This window comes from Pseudopodoces humilis, chromosome 25 (genome assembly GCF_049639895.1).
Source record: "Pseudopodoces humilis isolate 2021_Gansu_Grassland_sample_001 chromosome 25, ASM4963989v1, whole genome shotgun sequence".
Lineage (NCBI taxonomy): Eukaryota > Metazoa > Chordata > Aves > Passeriformes > Paridae > Pseudopodoces > Pseudopodoces humilis.
Window position 1 is genome coordinate 4,253,749 of NC_142224.1, and position 20,520 is coordinate 4,274,268.

Here is a 20,520-nt window from a genome sequence, read left to right on the forward strand (position 1 = left end):
GACAACAGGGAACATTTTTGCTTCAGGGAAGACAAAAGTGCAAAGCTCAGGACACCGGGGATTTTTGTGTAAAAACTTACATAAGTTTATTGAACTGATCCAAACCAATGACCTGTTTTGGCCTGAATTCCACCACTAAGTCTGCGAGCAAACCAAAGGCAAATTGTGGGAGCGGGAGGTGTATCCCCAGGGAGAGAAACCAGAATAAAATCCAGATGGACTTACAGTTCTTCTTCTTTGAAATTACATATGGATGCAACATTAACAGGAAGCAAGAATAGATCTTTGTGTTTAAATTATATTTGAAGTTTCCAGGAACTGCAGAAAAGCAATCACACAGGCAAAGGCCCGAGGTGGCTGAAGCACCTCTAATGTTGCTCTGGGGAAGGCGTCTCTCTGCTGCCTACAAAAGTGCCACATCCACACGAGGGAGGCACAGCTGCCAGGAATACATACTTTAGCCTCTGGGCTGCTTTAAGCACCTCGTCTGCATTCTCAAATCTTGCACATGAACGGAACCTACAGAATCTCACTGACAGGCGAGGAGGCAGAGCCGCCGTGGAGCCCCCGTCGGGTTCCAGACCCGAGGAGGAGAGGGCACAGGGAGAGCCTGTCCCCAGCAGCACTTCCCCCAAGCCACCACAGCTCACAGCTGCCAGCAGCTCCCAAAAAACGAGGTGACAAATCCCAGCCAGGGAGCAGAGCACAGCCAGCACCCCGTGCATATTGATAACTCATAACACCATTAGGCGATCCACCCGGAACATCTGGCCACAAACACGGATATTCAACAGGAACGTATCCAAAACCACAACAGCACAGCGTCAAACCCGGCACACAGAGCTGTGGGACACTTTGGTGTGGAGCTGTCACCCCAGTCCTCGTGGAGCAGGGGCTGTGCCCGCTGCACAGCTGCCCTTGGCAGATTTTTATGCATTCACTGGCAGGAACAACACAACAGCTCTCGACAAAAGCAGCCCTCAGATAGAAGGACACACAAGCCAGGGAAGCTTGCAAATCTATTTTGTTTTCTCAAGGGGATGTCACAGACCCTTAGCTGAAGCTGGCAACACATGGATATGGCCCCTCCTGGCATGGCAGAGGTTTAAATCAAACCACATCTGCACCCTCACTCAGCACCCAAACCTCCTCTCCCAGCCAGAACCTTCTCCTCTCTCACCAAGACGTGGTCCCCTGTTGGGTGGCACACACACAAGACCCTTCCCCACAAAGCTGATTTGGGGTATTTTGCCACATCCTTGAGTGCCATTTGGTCCCACAGCTGATCATCTGCACACATAAACTCTCTCTCTGGGTTTTGGGGGTGAGTCCTTCTCCGTGGGAAGCCAACCAAGGTTTCTGGTTTCTACCCCGTGAGTGCTCCACTATCTGCACACAAGGTGAATGCCTTGAGAAAACCCTTCCCCTGGAGAAGTGGCAGGGTGGTGATTTCATACCTGAACAGACCAGGGGAGCAGGTTTGGGTGTCAGCACCAAATCCCCAGCACCAGTTAACCTTCTGTGTTCTCTTTTCCCATCTTCCAGTTCCCACCAGGTCTGTCACAAACAAAATCAGGATTTACTGCCAGTTCTGAGCTGGTGACAGCACCGATCCCTCCACGGACAGCCCAATTTTTAGTGGGCAAACAAACCTAAAAGCACGTACTTGGCTCTTCTTTATCATCCCATTCCAGCCTTTAACGGCCTTTGTTTATTCCCTTCTCTGAAACCCAGACACTTAATTGTGCTGAGGAAGTTGGTCAAGAGTTACAACATCTCATTAATAGCAGGTACAATGCCATAAATATACCCACAGAGGCAATTACTGCTCTGGAGAATTAGGTCAGAGAATCTTTTGCATCCCCATAGGTCACTTGCCTCGGACTCTGCAGCCACTCAGGGATAACCTACTTACACTGGAGGTCAAGGGCTGAAATAGGCTTCTAATATTAAACAACCATATCTTCATAAAACTTTGCTTTATAACAAAATATCTTATTAACCACAACTTTTCCTATTGGTAGGTATGTATATATCATACAGAAGTGTTGGCTTAAGGGTTCTGCTATCAGGCAGCAAATTATTTTTGCTGCCCAAATGGAAAATACATCTTCAGTAAAGCTCTAGCTTATAAAAGCATCATTTTATGCTATACTGCCACTATCTCCCTGCTGTTTAGTTTACAGGTACCACGGATCTATGGAAAATCTATGCTACCTATGGAAAATTCACTCCCTTCCCTATTGCTCATCTCAATGGGGCCAAGAAATTGCTATTTTTGGCAGGGGGATGAGGCACAAATTAGTAACTTGTTTTAAATCCTCCCATTTTAACCCTCGCTTTGGATAAGGAACTAATCCCCTCTGAACAATCCCCAAATCCTAAACCTGAAGACTATGAGATAATAATACTTCATCCCCTCCCCACTGATCCCACCCCACAATCCAGGTAAAACGTGAAGAGAAAATACACAACTCCAAGAATACCAAAGGAGCTCGGTGATGTGGGCAAAAGCATCCTGGGACAGAAAGTGCACGTGGGGATAAAGGGAGCGTTTCAAAATGAAGGTCAGGAGTTCATGTGTAACTAGAGCCCTCGCTGCACAGCTCCAAAAACTGCTCTGCAGCTGCTTGGAACCAGGAAATTGGGAAAGTCTTGAACTTGGAGCAGGGAAGACACAGGAAAGCGAAACAAGAGAGAAAGGAAGGAAGGAGGATTTCACTGCCCAGGCAGGGGAATCTGCTCTGCAGTAGAAAACGGGGACTACGTGAAGCAGCAGCACGCGATGCCTACGAGGGGCGCGTGGGGGAAGCCAAGAGAGAGAGAGAGAGTGAAACCTGCTGAACACCCAGCGTGAGTCCAGCTGCTCTGTTCCTCCACTTCCAGAGGCTGACCCGAGCCAACACATCCTCCGAGTTCGGACCCTAGGCAGGGACCCCGGCCAGGGGCCCCGGGGAAAGTGCTAGGTTTGAACTGGTGCAACAGCAACAAACACAAACTTCAACTTGACTCTTCCTCTCTCCCAGGAGAGGAATTTTAGCCATTCCACTTGCAGCGCCCACTGGCACAAGGTGAAGTGCAAGGAGGATCTCTTCAGCATCAGGATGGGCAATGGCCAACGGGGGAAGCTGCTCTTTAACCCCTTGTTGGCCTGTTGCTCTATAAGCCCTTCCAACGCAGCGCTCATCCACCACCTCCCAAAATTCGCTTTCCAACACACCCTTTATCCCCACAGGCTGCAGGCACCACGTGAGATGGGTACAGCAGCCCAAACCTCTTTTTTTTCCCCAAAAAATCAGGTGGATATAGAGCGTGCACTTTGAAAAGAAAAGTTTCTTTCTGGGAAGTTCTTTTTCTTTCCCCCATTTTGTGCACTCACAGAAAGCAAACCAGTGGAGTGAAGTGGATGCACTAAAGTACCTGAGCTCTGAATCAAGCAAAATACTGATGGAGATCTTTCCTGTGAACTCGAGCACAACAAAAGGTTGAGACAGCACCAAGCTGCAAGAAAATACTACAGCAAGCTCGAGCCACAGTTGGATAGCTAGGCCAAAGGGAGCTCTGGTGGAGCAAAACACCAAAAAATTTCGGAAAAGAAAGAAACAGGTCAAATTCTGCACCGAGCCGTCTCCTCCCTTATGGACCCTGGCATTGTTTAGCTTGAACAAGTGACCATTCACGCCAAATCACGAGTATACCGGAGCATCAAAGGAAACATCAAGGTATTGCCCACACTGAAACACACATCCTAAAGTCAATTGTCACCTCAAGGTCACCTGCAGTGGATGGTGGGCATGGTTCTCAGATCAGGGCACTTCCTCCGGGCTAAGAAATTACCTGCTACAGAAACACAACCAAACCTCAACCAACCAACCGAAACAAAAACCTTGCAAAAAACTCCTCAATGCATGTGTGTGGGTGTGTGGGGGCGTGTGGGTGTGGGCAGAAAGGCTATTTCATTCTGGGCTCCACGTAAATTTTATCCCCATCCCGGATGCCGTAGGAATGCAGCGCCCGCGAGCTGTATTTCATCTCCTCGGGACCAAAAGGAGCTTCCTGGTCCAAGTAGAAGAGCAGCATGTTGCTTGTTGACAGCTGCACCACAGTTTTTAAGTGCTTCTTCAGCTCTGCCACAGTCTGGTCGAGGCGGATGGACATCTCCTCCACCTTGTCCTGGAAGTGAACCTCCACCTTGGCGCTGCTCTGAGGCCGCAGATCCACCACTGCCAAGGGCTCCAGCTTCCCGTACTTGGTGACCAGCTCATGATACCTGGAAAATTCAACAAGTCCAGACTTATGGTGCAGCCACAATGCACAATTCCCAGGTCTGAGTGTTCCCCACATGACACAACATTGACCCTGATTCCAGCTGATGACCTGAAGCCCCAGAAAGCCCAAGAACTCCACTCACTTTGTCCCACGGTTCCCAGGCTGCACCGTGGCACCAACATGAGCTCAGTGTCCCACTAGGGAGAATTATCTCGCTGAGGAAGGTGAAGTTACCACCAGCCTGAGATGTTGGAGCTGGCTGGTCTCTAAACAGCTTCCTGACAAAACTGAGCAGCACAGTTTGGGCTCCTACAGTTTCAGAAATCCCAGCCGTGGCTGCAGTGGGATTTGGAAGAAAGAGAGGATGCTGTGCTCACAACTCTACACCTCCTGCTCCAGGGAAAACACTTCACTGAAGAGTGCCAGAACCAAGCCAGTGCTCACAAAAAGGACACAACCCTCAGTTTAGATTCCCAGTATCTGTGGCCTCATGACTTAACTGATCATCAGACATTCCTGCTTGTAACCAAAAGGCCACCTAGGTCCCAAATGTTACACTCCACTGAGCACAGGATCATCAAGATCACTGAAACAAGGTGAGCTGCTGCACAGTTTGAGAGCTGATAACAGGGCACTTCTTGCCAGCTGATCCCTCACACCTGCTCTAAAACAAGATGGGAATTTTACTAGCAGAGGCACACACTCCACTGTCACCGTGTCCTTGCAGCCAAGTTCTCTTCCCAAGGTCCCTGCAATGGAAAGTCTGTGTCACCCCCGCCCCCCTGGTATCGCTCCCATTGGGCCAGGCTGGATCTCCCTGCCTGGCTGGGAAAGAGGAGGAATGGCAGCACAAAACACAATGGGACTGGGATGACAAAGGCTGAGAGCTGCCGAGGACAGGTAACGTTTCAGAGCCCCTGCACAGAAAGCGCTTTGTGCTCCCGATCCCAGGCGCAGCTGAATGCGATGGGCGCGGTGTCACAGCCCCCGCAGCAGAGATGGGATCTGGCAGGCTGGGTGACCCCAGGGAGTGCTGCCGGAGGCAGGAATGTTCCTGGAGAACAGCAGCCCCTCTGTGTGCTGGGCACTGAGCTAAGGGCCACAAGGCACTAGGATTTCTCCAGTCCCACAGACACAACCAGAGCGTCCAAAGGCGGGACGGTGCCCTGCTCTCATGGGCACCGGGGTGGCAGGAGCAGCCCCGTTCATCTGGGAAAGCCATTAGTGCTGAGAGAAAACAACACTCCCCACGTTTAACCCACCTGCAGGCAGAGCAACTGCCAGCCAACGTGTCAGCAGTGAGGAGGGTTCTCTTTCTCTGGAAGGATTTGCCAGCAGCAACATCCGATGGGAAAGAGGGAGAGAGGAACCCCGCTCTTGCTGCTCCAAACCCTCAGCGCCCCTTTGGGACATCCCCTTAATTCTCAGCATCTCTGCTGCTGCAGACCAGCAACAACTTCTGGGCCAGCCACAAGTACTGTCATGATTCATTCACTAAGAGTGAACTGGGCTGATGGTGGGGAGAGGATAAAGAGGGGGACAAATTTCAGCCAAGCTGAGAGACAGAACCACCATGAGAGAGCCACGATTATCCAAATATGTGCTGTAAATATGTGGTGGGTCAAGCAATGCTCTCTGAAATTTTCTTGTGCTGAGGAAGGGCAGAATGAGCTTTGCAGCCTATTCCTTTGTATGTGAGCTGCAAAGAAAGCGGGGAGTGCGAGTGACTGGCTGCCCTCAAATCAATCAGGACCAAGGCAGACTGGTACATGGATGTTTTGGACCCCAATAATAGGTACCCTGGGGACTTTTCTAATCACCCCTTGCAGCCTGGCAGATGCTGAGGCTGCTGAAGACCCGAGCCTGGCTGAAAGTGTCTGTGATACTCTGCAGATAAACAGTGGAGCAGACAAGCAGAGGGCTCATTAAAACCCCCCAGACACGAGGACGTCGCTCCACAAGACAGCCAATATTGGATTGTGCACCCGGCGCTCCCTAGAACCACGACATCCACAGAGATAAATCGTTCCTTCCACTTCCCTGCCCGCCTGATCCCTTCCAGCTGCAGACAGCAATGCAGCAAGCAGGGGGGTTCTGCTGACAGAGCTTATCACAGGCTGCACCTTGCCAGTCTGGAGGGGGGCTGCTCCCACTGGGAAGTTTTCTGTGCTCAAGTTGTTCTCCCTCTGCTCGAGGCAGCACTGCAATGCAGATGTCAGACCCCAGCCACAACATGTGTGTCCTGATTAGTTTCTAATTACAAACCACTTCTGGAGCCACCACACCAGATTTGGGAGTGAGGAAGGGGAAGCTTTAGCAACAAACAGACACAAAATCCCTCTGCAAGGAATGCCAGGTGTCCCTTTGGACAAGGGCTGCTGACTGTGGGTACAGAACTGAAACCCAGCACTGGGGACACTCTCAGCCATCTGCAGCCTCACTAGAAAATAGTCTGCAGTAGCACCCAACCCCTCCAGGACAGAACAACCCTCTCTGGCAGCTGCAGAAGTCTCTTGGAAACGCTGCACAGATGAAGGGATTTGGACAAAGAAGCCACTGACCATGAAAAAGGCAGTACCAGTGTTTAAAGGCTAAGAAACCTGAGGGGGAGGTAATTTTCCTAGCATAAAGCTGGCATGTTGGTCAAAATTAGCATGGTTTTCTTGGATGGGTGAGATGTCAGTAATCTTTTACATGAGATCCCACCTGCAAACCAACCCCAGTGGTGTGTGGTGATGTGTAACACACAGCCTGCTCCCAAAACCCATGTCCTAGGCACCATGAGTGCCTAAAGCTGTACCCCACTGTGTCCTTCCCAGCAATATATGGATCACTGACATTCTGTCACCACCAAACACAAGAAATATGAAATGTTATGGAAATTAATCCCTTTTGGGAGCAGGACCATGAGCTCACACTACCAGTCTTCCTTTTCCCCTTCCTCTCTCCTGCATTCTCTGTCCCTGCTGTTATCCCTTCCAATATTTCCTTCATTTTTTACGCTTCGAGGCCTTCTAAAATTACAAGTCAGGACTTGTCCTCAGAAAAAGGACCAGCTGTCTTGTCTCCCTGACTGCATGAGTGCCCTCTGCCTCTGAACTGACCCCAGCATGCTTTTAACAAATATTATAATCACTGACCCTATTAATATTCACACAAAATGCCATGCCCTCGTTCCCCCTTCCAGCCTTCCCACCCCCTTCCCGGATTGGCAAGTCACATATCCAGAGCTTTAGAATTACAAGAGGCATTTTAGCTGAGAGTTAAGCAGAGGAGAACACTGAGCAGATTCCATTTACACCTCTGTCATCCATGCCAGGCCATACCTGTGACCTTCAGAGCGTCCCCACCTCTGTCTGTGCCCTCAGAGTCACACACACTCCTGTCCTACCCCTTTTCTGTAAGAAAAGGATAATAAAGCTTTGCTGTCCAAAAGCACATGAGGGTTTCAGGCAGAGGAAAGGTAAAGGCAGTGGCCTGATGCTCCATGATCCCTTCTCAGCCCATTAGAAGCAGTCAGTGGATGCTGGCACAAAGAAGTTACAGACTGAACAGCATCTGTCCAAGTTCATTCGTTTACCAAGATGAATGGATCATTGGATGTACTTTTTTGGCAAAGAAAACCCATCAGACTTGTGATTTGCAGGCCTGAAAGAGAGGGCACAGCTTCCCACTGCCAGCCACATTCCACACACCAGATGGTCCACAGGAACAGATGACCTGGCCTGGCACTGGAGAGCACGATGTGTCCTGGCTTTGCGCACTCCCAAACACAGGTGGATTATGAAGGGAGCCATGGGACAGGCCAGAAAACAATGAAGGTCATGAACTCAACAGTCCTGTTGTTTAATGGCACTTGACACTTTTAAGACCAAACCTGACTCAGGAGTGACCCAACAAATCATCAGACAATGATAATATGACAATTTCAGCCCAAACAGACTGAAGGAGCCAAGGCCAGAGGAAGGTGAGCGATGTCTTTTTCATGGAACAGCAGGCATGTATTTCCCATCACCTGGCCAGTCACCACCCTTCTGTCCTTGCTCTCCACTGCAGGACAGAGAATTCCTACCTGAAAGGGACCTCCTCCTCGGGGAACTCCATGTAATAGCGGATGAAGAACCGCTCCGAGTCCTCCCGCTCCCCGTCGGCCACGATGCTGCCGTTGAGCTTGGTGATGGATGGCAACCTGCAGGCACACACCAAGAGCCACAGTCAGCCAGGAGGGGAGCCCAGAAAGGCTCACCAACAAGGCAGTCACCTCAAAAGTGCCTCAGCTTTAACACCATGAGAATTCCTGCCAGGAAGCTCAGGCCTCGATCCCTTTGAGAGAGTGAGGAAGTTCCATGTAATTTCTCAAGAACACTCAAAATTAAGCACTTGAATTTCACCACAGATATGCACCACACGTGCACAGATCTGTAGGAGACTCACAAAATCCTCTGAGAAGTAGAGCAGTCAGATTTAACATTTTCACTTCCCTGACTTTTCCACAAATCAAGCTCAAATCTTTCTGCATTCACACAGAACTTCATCTCCTACCAACCTCTTCCTCTGATGAGCTGCTCCCACCCAACAAATCAAGCTCCAATCTTTCTGCATTCACACAGAATTTCATCTCCTGCCAGCATCTTCCTCTGATGAGCTGCTCCCACCCCTTCCCTGCCTTGTCATGTTTCTGCTGAGCACAACAAACCAACAGACCTGGCTATTAGCAGCTTCCTGCGTTCCTCGGTGGTATAAGACTGCAGCAGAGGAATTCCCAGCAATTTCACTTCCTCAAGCTTGGGGAAAGAATTTAACTTGTCAATGTCTTCCCAGCAATGCAGACCTGCTCAGGAGGAAAGATTTGTGTTAACAAACACAGAAAACACATCATGGATCCACAATAATCAGACACAGCCAAAGAACATATGTGACAGGAGAGTGTCACTGCTGTTCCTTTGAGAAGCTGGCTTTTTGCTCACAATGTGCTGCTAAAAAAAAAAATCAACATTTGCTTACAAGACAGAGGAGCTGAAATTCTCTTGTGCTATTTCCAAGTCTAGAAGGATGCTCTCCATGGCTTTTTTATGGACCACTCAGCCCTTGGCCTCACTGCTGGGGACTGACCAGCATCAGTGATGTTGTGTCTATAAAAGGATGCTGCCTTCAGAGTGTTAAAGTCACCAGCACTTCTTTCATCCCAGGCATCACTAAACAGCCACCAAATGGCTTTACCTCACATACACAACCACCTTGGGTCCCATTCCTGCTCACAACCCAATGGTGAAACAGTCCCAAAAGCCATCCAGCCATTTAATGAAAAAGGTTTTAACTCGTTTTCAGCCCCCCTCAAGACCTGACATTTGGAATAACAAAGCAAGTGGGGAGGGCAAAATAAAACAAAGCTGAGGACTGAGCAGAGCAGAGCCGTGATTGTGTGGTGAGATCAACACAACTCATCTTGAAGCCTTCACCTGCCAGAACTTCAGAGTGCAGCAGCTTTCTCTAAAACCCCCAAAAAGTTTTAACAAGCTCCTTGGGATTCCTGTTTGACTTTCAGCTCCCAAAACATCAAAATGCAACACCGAGCCCAGAGTTCTTAAGCACCTGGCATCAAAACTGCAAAACTACTTACCAGAGGAGCACTTGTTCCTTGGTGAGACAGTGCTTTCAAATGCAGCTTAACAGGCTTTTCCTCCTCTAGTTAAGCTTTTATTACAGGGATTCCTTGATGCTTACATTGTAGGGCATGTTAATAAAGTCCCTTCTACCTGCCTGACACTTCAGCATCGCTTGCACAGCATATAAAGCTGTAAAGAACAAAAGCTGCTGGTGCATGAAGCACTCCTGCAAATGAATTTCTGGTGTATGTGTCATGCACAAACACGTCACAGCCCCCACGAGCTGCCCTGCAGCTCCTTCTCTCCCAGCACAGGGTGCTCTTCCCAATATTCCAAATGCTCATTCTCTTTCTGGAGCGTTGGCTGAAAATTCTCTGGGGCTGGAGTCTAAAAGCAGCTTCCAGCACCACTTGTGAGGCTGTAATGACTGAGCACAGATGACAGACAGCTTCTGCTGAGGGATGCTTGATCCACACTGCATACCTGCACATGCCCTCATTTTACCCAAGCTAAAGCAGGGAATAAAGGGAAAATGGGATTCTTTCATCCCCTCCACTGCCAGACATTTATTTATCCTTCCCCAGCCAGGAGTACCTGAGGCAGGGATGGGAAACAGAGGGAAACTACCAACATGAAATCCTTTCCAGCTCATTTTGATTAACTGGTCCACGCTGCTCTGACTCATCTTTTGATAATGACTAATTACCCAAAGCAGCAGGAAAATCCCACAGATGGGCAAGTTCATTGCTTGTCATCTATACAGGAGGAGAGACTCTGATCAACCAAGAAAACCCACCCCAGCTCCCAGGCTCCCACCTGACTTGTGCAAATTGATGGATCTTAGGTTGGGGAAGAGCCTTGCCAGGGAATCTTCTGACTCTTCAATGGTGGTGAGGTTGTTGTTAGCCAGGATAAGTGTGTCCAGTGATGGAAACATAATTCCCAACTTTCGAATTTCAGTCCAGTCTTGAAGATTATTGTCAGTTATGTGGAGTAGCTTGAGAGACTGACAGCAAACTGGAGAACAAGACACTGTTTCATAGTCGTTAAGGCACAGGAAGAGCTCCTCCAAGCTGCGCAGGGCAGAAAGGATCATGTCGTTAATTTTATGTGATTTTAACACAACTTTCTGTAACAGCTCTGAGAACCTTGGTGTAGAGAAAGCCTTTGAGCCCTGCACACAGAGTGTTTCGACTACATCTCTGCTCCCAACTATATCTTCAAAGATTAAAAAAACCTTTTAAGTGTTCCCTGAGTCTCTCCCAGTATTGTGTAACAGATTGGTTGGGGTTGTCTTCCACATCTGTGCCCAACAAGCCACCAACCCAGCTCCAGTGGCGACTGGACCTGCTCCCAGTGCTCTCAGCTTGATTTAAAATGGGGTTTCGATACAACCCTGATGATGATTTTTTTTCCCCACATCACTGCCAAAGATTCTCATTACAGAAAGAACAGATCCTATTAAAGAAAGAAAAGGTCCTACTGAGTTTTCAGACAACTGAACTCTCACAATCCCAGAGAAGTGTAGGTTGGCCACACAGGACATTCTGCTGTCATCATCTCTGCTTACAAAGCCACACAAAGAGGGATCTGTCATCAAAACAAAGCCACTGAGGACATCCATGGGAGCAGAATGCCAAGGTGGCCTGTGACCAAACCACAGAAATCAACACCGTAGCAGAGAAAAGCAGGATGAAATATTCCTTGACAAGTGGCCAGACCCTCAGAGGTACCACCCATTTAACAGGTATGCCCTGCACCATTCACTGCACAGTGACTCAGAGGGAAGTGTGACCCTCCTACATTTTTGGGGTCATTATCCATCTCTGGTATTTAGGTTTGGAGGAGGAGAAGGCCTGGGCTTTGCAGCACCACCCAAATTTGGTTTTTAGGACAATGTAAAGCACTCACCTGGAGTTCCCAAACTCCCAAAGGAAAGCATCCCTTTCTCTCTGCTGATGTTTGCATCCTCACAGCCCCCTCATCCCTCACCACACGACTCCATAACCCAGCCTTGACCTGAGTGTAAATCCCCAGATTCCCAGGCTTACTCTGGTAATTCCTGCAGGATGGTGTGCACTGTTTCCCAGGAAGCTTTGCTGTTGTTGAGCACAAGTTTGCGGACGCCAGCGAAAGACCCAGCGCAACTTCTCTCTAAAACGGACAAACTGAGAGGGTTGGAACTCAGGTTTAGAAACTCCAGGTGGGGGACGTTGGACACAATTTTACTGACCTAAGTGGGGAGGGAAGAAAAAAAAAAATAGAAAGAAAGAAAGAAAGAAATGTATATCAGGCAGTAATCGGACCTCTGGCAATAATATCCCACCTCCTCAAAGGGGCCCTGTGGAATCATCACAAAGCAATGATATGGAGAAAAACATAGGGATATCTACCTGTAATTCATATCCAGCCATTCCTGATCTAGATGGATTGGTTAATTGCTCATTCTCCTCAAGAGTTCATTTAATTACACTCTGGGAGCAGCTTGATAAGAGAAGGGCAGTCCCTTGGGAGAGGTCATAAAATCCACCTCAAGCCCAAGGCTGAGTAGCCGCACGTTCCAGGAGCCAGCCCTCGCTCACAGGGGGCCATGGACACTTCTCCTGCCTCCAGGAGCCAACACTGAGCACTTTTCCACCTTCCCACTGCTTCCCACAGAGCTCAGCCAATCCCTAATTCCCTCCTCGACTGGGGAACTGAGTGGGGAGCAGCTTCCAACACCAGCGGACATCAATGGAGAAAACAATTCTGAGTCAGACAACACCTGGCTGGAGAGCTCAACTCCACAAAGCTTTGGCATGGGCAGAGATGGGCAGACCATGGCACACAGAGGTCAATAAATGGCCCAGCTGTTGGCAAAGGGTGAATTCTCCTGAATTCAGGTGTGGCAAACATGAGGTAATGAGCCTGCCTTGCTTCATGCCTCCCCTCAGGTGATGTCATGGTTTAGGGGCTACACCTCAGGAATTAACTGGATGACATCAGTCCAGCAAAAACACAGGATTTAGGAAAAACTATGATGGATTATTGGGAAAAGGGTATTTTTTCAGTAGAATATTGAAATAAGGAAAAAAGACATTAAAGTTCCTCTTAGTGGGTATAAAGCTGTTGTATAAGGAACGGTGATGATGCTCCTCCTGCCTGCTGAGAACAGGGCAGGCAGAAATTGGCTGAAATTGCAGCACAGGAGACTTAAATTACACAGTTTAGCCTATGAGGTTATTAGCTAAGCATGGGAACAGGCTGGAATCCCCAGCACGGGCAGGTTTTAGGGGTGGGGAGATATTTATCTGGTGTGGATGGGCTGTGAAAACTTAATCCTGTCTCAGAGGAAGGGGCCAGCACACACAGAAGCCTTTCAGCTCCAGTCTCTGAAGAGACTGAACACAGAGCAGGGTGTGAGATGTGCAGCTTTTGAGTGACCAGTGTATGACCACACAGGGGGTCAGCCCCACTGAGCAGGGACACTGCAAACACTGCATTCTCTCCCTGCTTAAAGCCATGACAATCTGATGGCACAAACCCCCATGATATCCTGTTTATTCCCCACGTATTTCCAACACTAAACACTAATATAAAAGGAGAGCATAATCCAGTGAGGAACTTAATGACACTTGAATGGATTGAGATTGTTTCACTCCTGTTACATTGAATTTATCGAGCATTATTTCATCCAAGTACTTCAAAGGATTTTATGACAGCATTTAGTATTAATTAATGAAGCTGCAGAAATACCCTTTGTGGTAAATGTTATTAAATCTGTTCTGCAGATAAGGCAACAAATGTGGAGAGGGAATAAATACCTTGCTCACCATCACAGTGGCAAAGCTGGGAATTGACTGCCACTCTGTCAAAAACTAAACTGCTCATTAACTTCTTGGTGTCAGAAATGCCAGTTCCAGTGCTTTGCATGATGAAATAAAATAAAAATACAGATTTTTCGCCCACGGGCCAAGACTGTAAGTCACAAGGTACAGGAGTGAAGTGCCACACTGGATTAATTTTATCACATGTATTGCTCAGTTGCTGTCCAAGTAAATAAACATCACCTTCAGAGAGGAGGAAGAAGCCACAAAAATGGAACTCTCATCAAAGCAATGCATTTGCAGTCAGTAATAGCTGTGGAAGGTCCCCAGTGAGGTGCCCATGACCATTTTACCTCGTGCCAGTCTTCCAGTTTGTTGTCAGAGAGGTCGAGCTCAAAGACGTGGGCGCAGAATGCGGCGATCTCGTTCTCGTCCCCGGCACAGGTGATGCCACAGCTGTTGAGCACCAGCACACTGGGCAGGTTCAGGCGGTCTGGCACAGGGAAAAACAGAAGCTGCCTCTGCTCAGCACTGCCTTGGAGTTACAGAACCCAGCCCCAAACATGGATATTGCAGCCAGGAAGAGAAATCCACCAGGAATGCCAGAATTTACACCGATTTCAGGTTAAACACGGATTTTATAACAGACACTGTCCTGAAGTCTTGGTTGTAAACATGAAGTACCACTCCTATCAGTGTTCTTCAGTTCCTTCATGTATTCCTGTGTATTTCAGGCCTTCCTTTGTCATTTATGGCATGTCTCCTATCAGCCCTTGCCACAACTTCTGCTCTTCCCCAGGCAGCTGCTGCTGCAGATAGGACACAGGACTAGGGGAGCTGCACAGTCAGACTCCCTTATCCTCTTGCCCGGAGCCCACTTGGGCCTAGTAACAGCCAGGAGATATTTAAACATTTCTTAGGAGGTATTTAAACATTTCTTAGGAGGTATTTAAACATTTCTTAGGAGGTATTTAAACATTTCCTTTCTACGCTCTCCCCTCCCAAGGTTCAGTGTAGAGCATTCAGCATTCATGCAAAAACTCGTGTCTCTGCCCTGCCTTTCCATTTCTGCTTTGGTTTTGCTCCAGCTCCTCCTCGGACAGGTAAATGTACTCAGAGCTACAACCAAGGACTTGGACCTCAATCACAGCCTGCTGTGCTAAGGCTAAACCATGACAAAAAGCTGGGGGTTTGTAACAGGAAACGATTTCCACACAAGAAATCCACGTTGAGACAAGGTAAGTCATCAGTCTTACACTCTTTCAGGTATAACATGACTTTCCCACCTCTCTGGAGTACTGAAATCCATTAAAATATAACCACAAGCTTTTTCCTAAATAGGTGGCCCCTTTTCTCCTTAACACTTGACAGCTGCACGATTGGAAAGGGACTCTAGGAGCAAACAATTACCTGGGGTGATCTGGGTTTCCAAGTTTTCTGGCTCATAAGTGTCTGGTTTCTTAAAAAGGATAGTGTGGTACTTTGGGAATTACTAATGCAGTATTTGTAAGTCATGTCTCAGTCAGGTTTTATGACATGGCCTCTTTTCAGCACCCAAACAGCTCAGGTGAGCAGGAGAGGTAAATTTCCCTGCAGAGAGGGCACTGACTGAACATTCCATCAGGCCATTTTTCTGTTCTTGTTCATTCTGAGAGTGTTTTATCCTCAACTGAACTCAGGCCCTCTTTTCTCCTCTGTCAAACCCAGTTATTGGAAACTTCATCCAGCTGATTTCCATGGCTATTTTCCCCTTTGGGGTTGGTTATGACACAAATTGACCTGATGGATGTTTGGATTACTCCTACAGACCATGATGGGCAAGATGTGTGACACAAAGAAGGGGCAGCTCTGATGGGATCAATGTGAATCTCAGACCCATCCGTACAAACCAAGAATTAAATGTCAACATCAGAGCGTGAGGGAAGACTAAAGGGTGTCACATGGATCTAGTTCAAAGGAGATGGTGACACAGATTCTGCAGTCTGGGAGGCTCAAGGACATCCACGAGCAGCACAGAGCTTCAGACACACATCTGGCTAAATTCCCTCGAGGCAGCAAGGTCAGGAGCACAGGAGAGGGGAATTCTCCACTAGGTCACAAAGCTTTTGGTGCCTTGAGAAGACAAAGCACACTGCAAGTTCACCTGAGGCAGCTGTCACAAAAGCCTGGCTGGAGGTTCAACAACTCATCACTCTGCCTGAAATATGCCCCCTCCTGTGTACACTGAGCTCCTGTCCCTGCAGGCATCAAAGCAAGCTGGTGGCATGGGAACCAACCTCAAATTTAGGTATTTTATGTGTTTTTAAGCCACCTCTCCAAAACACCTGTGGCTGCAGCCAATAATAAAATAGGATCAGTGTCCTGAAGAAAAGCTCCAAGGACTGCTGAACCCTCAAAACACAGACTGCACAGGGCCTTAGGTCCATCTTCCACACACCTGCTGATCTTGAAGGTCCCTTCCAACCCAAATGATTCTATTCTATTTCTGTTCTATTCTCTAATTCTGATTCTATCATGCTGTAGAGAAATTTGGTTTTTTTCAGCAACCCATTCAGTCACTTTCTACCTTTGTTAGATTCCAGTCTCTCTACTCTCCAGTAAAAAAACACATTGTGATGGTTCTTTTTTTGGGCAATTCAAGGTGATTTCTTTTTCAGTTGATTCCTCTCAGCACCCTCCAAGATGCTCAGAAAGACCAGAAATTTACCTTTCATAGGTGAGCCCTGTGGAGTTGCTGGAACATGCACCCCCATGCCAGGCCCACGGCGGTAGGGGAAGTTCTCAGGGCTGTATTTCTCACACAGAACTTGCATGAAACTCCTTCCACTGGGCTGGTCCATGCTCCCTTCTTGGACTTCTGGTTAAAGAAGAGAAAAACAGAGCATATGAGCAGTCAGCAAGCAATAATCACTTCTAATGGTGGTGCTTGAGAACACAGGGAAAGCACGTAGATAGGCCACGGGTTTTATTTCTGAGCTCCAGATCATCTAACAGGTCCTATTCCAAATTCAAAATTAAAGTAAAATATTACCTGAAAAGCACCCCAAGCCAGAGGGTTTGGTGCTGTACAAACCCAGCATTACAGGCCAAGTTCAAGACTTCCTTACCCCACACGCTCTTCCAGGATAATTCCAGGCTGCAAAATGTGACTTCTGTACTTGTCACTTCTGCCCCTCCCAGGAGCACTGTGAGAAATCCACAGCTGTTCTCAAACACATCTGCAGGGCAGCCAGCAGGGGAAGGAGCAAACAGCTGTTTGTGAGTAGGAGATTGCTCCAACAGCTGTTTGCCAACTTCCCCTTTCTGCTGTGTCACCAAACATCACTTGGCCAGGCTGAGAGGCAGCTTCTGCCAATTCCATTCTGCAGCAGCCTAATGTATCTGGGAGATAATAACTGTGCCCTTCATATCTGGGCACGGCACAGAACAGCACAGGAAGAAGGCCTTGCTTCATCACAGGCTGCTGAGCTGCCTGGAGAGATACTGAGAGTCAGCTGTGAGTGGTTTGGACCCCTCCATGGCCCGGGATCTGCCCTGCCCAGGTGAGACTCAGCCCCTCTGTCTCTCTGAACTCGGCATTTGATGGGTTTGTAACACAGGAGCAGAGTTCATTCATGAATGAAGAGATTGTTTCCTGGTCCTGCTACTCATCATGGACACAGCATCACAATCCTGAACGTGCAGGAACCAGCGCAGGTTTCCTACACTCTACAATTAGTCATAGGGCAGCTTTTCCATTAATTACTGCAAAATTACATTTTTAAACCTCAGACTGGGGCCACACATTCATTGCAAGCCATGTTGATAATCTTGAATTAAGTTTTCTGCCTGTGTCTTTCCCTTAGACTTGTTACAGGCAGGGATATAAATCCAGAGATAAAATTCTAAATAAAAATTATTTCACTAAGGCTCCCTTTGCTGAGAATCACTTGTTTAGCAAGTTTTACTTCACTTCTTCAAGACCAGACTACCTAAAACCTCCAACCAAAAGGATTTGAGTACAATAAGCAGCAATTGACTGAAACATGTTATCATTTTTATATTATAGATAAAGTTTAAATGTCACAAATAGGGACCTACAGGATTAGACTTTAAAAAAACACCAAACCCCACCGTATTCATCTTTCAACAGCTTGGTTGATTCATAGCTCAAACCTGATTCCTGTCACTATCTAGAATCAAAAAATAAATGCTCAAAGTGGAGTTTGATGGGAGCAAGGCATTTAGTTTTAGGCTAAGCCATTCCACACAGTACAGGTACAATTTGCACTGACAGCCAAGGCTTTAGGCTGAAAAGCCTTGTTCCAGAGTGGTTTGGCAGCTCAGCACCATCCACAGACAAACAGGGCTTTCCAAACACACATTCAGACCTCCTGGTCTGGAAATTTTGTTTCCAGAATTTATTCCCACGTGCATAAAGCCTTCTGTCCTTCACGTGGCTTTTCCATCAGCTCCATCCCTCTTCACCTGCTGAACAAACACCAGCTGGAAATTCCACACCAGAAACTCACCTTAGAGGCAAAAAATGGTGTTTTCAGCAATGGTGCGAGAGCAATCCAGAACTGAGAAGAAAAACTACTGACATTACATCCAATTATTGGGGAGCTTTGAATCCCCAATATTTTCTTCCTCAATCTCTACCTTTGAACACCAGCGCCACTGTGAGATGCCAGAACTGTTGTGGAGCGGGCAGTCACCTTTCCCACCTCCCTTCCCATGGGATTTCACATCCCCTGTAATCATCTGGCCTCTCTGAATCCCTACAATTGCCTGGGAGCAAGGAGCAGCAGGATGTGCAGAGGGAATGACAGGTTTCAAGGGAATGCTGTCAGCACAAGGGCAGGACGGGGTGACCTGCAAGGTGCACGTTTCTGAGTGTGTCCCTGCTGACAAGGGAATCACAAGGAACAATTCACGCCTCAAAATAACTCTGGGTTTTCTAAATGACAGCACGGAGTGCAAACGAGGCACTTGGGCTTTGAGAGGTGTCAACAAATAGCCTTTGTTGTTATATTTAAGTGCTCTGCTGCAGGGCTGTGGCCCCAGTGACAAGGACAGAGAATCTCAGAATAGCTTGGGCTGGAAGGGACCTTAAAAACAATCCTCATTCCAATCCCTCGTTCCTGCATCTTCCACTCTCCCAGGTGGCTCCAAGCCCCATCCAGCCTGGCTGTAGACACTTCCAGGGATCCAGAGGCAGCCACAGCTTCTCTGAGCACCCTGTGCCAGGGCCTGCCCAGCCTCACAGGGAGGAATTGCTCCCCAATATCCAGTCTAAAGCCACTCTCTGACACTTGGAAGCCATTCCCCCTCATCCTGTCACTCCAGGCCCTTGGAAATTGTCCCTCTCCATCTGTCTCCCTGCAAGTACTGGAAGGTCACAATGAGGTCACCCCAAAGCTTCTCTCCACGTAAACAATCCCAACTCTCCCAGCCTTTCTTCCCAGAAGAGCTGTTCCATCCCTCTGATCATCCTGGTGCCTCCCCTGGACCCTCCCCAACAGCTCCACATCCTTCCTGTGCTGGGATTCCCAAGCTGGAAGTAGCACTGGGAAGTGTCTGGAAAGAGGAGCATGACCCTGACTTGAGACTGATTCCAGGGAAGCCCAGTGTGCTGCTGCAGCTGATGAGTGAAGAGAGGATACTAAAACCAGCCTGGAAAACATTTCCATCCCCTGTACTCTGAGCCTTCCAGGAGAAGAAGAGACCCTTCAGGAGAATGACATCATTAATGACATGCTAATGAAATTCCAGTGCCACTTCGGGGCACATCCTGAACAGTCACACACCAAACACATCCTGACATGTTTACACACACAGAAAACAAAGCGTAAGGAATGGATGAACAGCACAAACATCCGTCTGCAAGGAGCTGGAGCATTGTTCTCCCGAGACATGATTCAGGGAAATTATTTTTGAGATGATCTTGAGAGGCAGAGAAGCGAATCATAGAACGGTTTGGGTTTGAAGGGGACTTTAAAGATCTAGTTCCACCTCTCCCTGCCATGGGCAGGGAAATCCCAGCAGGATTTATCAGGAATTGTAGCAGGGCAGGGAGCCCAACCCTCTGAGCCACCAGGATAAGCCACCCAAGCAGGTGAAACTCTGTCAAGGCCCCATCATCAAGCCCTGCACGGCTGTTTGTTCCCACACCACAGCACCGTGCTGAGGAGCCCTGCGAGCACAGGCACACACCCCAGTTGTGCCTTGGCACGCTCCTGGCCCGACCCTGACCCTGTCCCACTGCACCAGCAATTATTCCCTGCTGGAATTATTCCCTGTCCGTGCTGCTGGGCTCGGGGCAGGACGAGCACGCAGCTGCCCCCCGACAGCCCACAGCCCCCGAGGCCTCTCCGCGTCTCACACACGGCCTGTCCCCTCCCAGGGCCTGTCCCCATCCCCGTCCCTCACACGGCCCCGGGGCTGGCCCCGGCTGACAGCGGCCTCTGCGCTCCCGCACCGCGCCGCTCTGGGCCCGGGCGGTGTCAGGGGTCCCCGGGCGGTGCCGGACGGTGCCAGCGGCCCCCGCTGTCCCCTGTCCCCCCCTGTCCTCCCCTGTCCTCCCCTGTCCCCCGCCCCTCTCACCCAGGCCCGGCGGCCGCGTCCCACAGCGACCCGGAAGCAGCTGCAAACATCACGTGACACAGCGCGCGATCACGTGGCGGGGCGCGTCCCCCGTTGCCGTGGAGACGGCGACGCCGATGACGTCATTCCTGTCCCCACGGAGGGTTTCCTGGGGATGCGAGGGGAAAAGCGGTGTCAGGGGGTCAGGGAGGGGACCCTGCCCCGCTGCTCAGCCCTGGCAGGAGCATCGGGAGCTCTGTGTCCAGCTCTGGGCT

General features: G+C 48.9%; 1 protein-coding gene across 4 annotated transcripts; it reads right to left on the bottom strand.

The window, feature by feature from the left end:
- Positions 1 to 61: 61 nt before the first annotated feature.
- TBCEL (tubulin folding cofactor E like) lies at positions 62 to 20,313 on the bottom strand. Of its 4 annotated transcripts, none has more exons than XM_005528478.3 (8): positions 20,267 to 20,313; positions 16,389 to 16,538; positions 14,035 to 14,174; positions 11,927 to 12,108; positions 10,692 to 10,948; positions 8,974 to 9,100; positions 8,342 to 8,458; positions 62 to 4,270 (listed from the first exon to the last, which is right to left on the bottom strand). In XM_005528478.3, exons 2-8 carry the CDS (start codon positions 16,519 to 16,521, stop codon positions 3,952 to 3,954), a joined length of 1,275 nt encoding a protein of 424 aa, XP_005528535.1. In that variant the 5' UTR covers positions 16,522 to 16,538; positions 20,267 to 20,313; the 3' UTR covers positions 62 to 3,951. The 4 variants fall into 4 exon arrangements, with proteins under 4 accessions (XP_005528535.1, XP_087922842.1, XP_087922841.1 ...); XM_088066716.1 differs by having other exon boundaries at positions 16,389 to 16,535; positions 20,267 to 20,289; XM_088066715.1 differs by lacking the exon at positions 20,267 to 20,313 and adding an exon at positions 18,193 to 18,297.
- Positions 20,314 to 20,520: the final 207 nt, after the last annotated feature.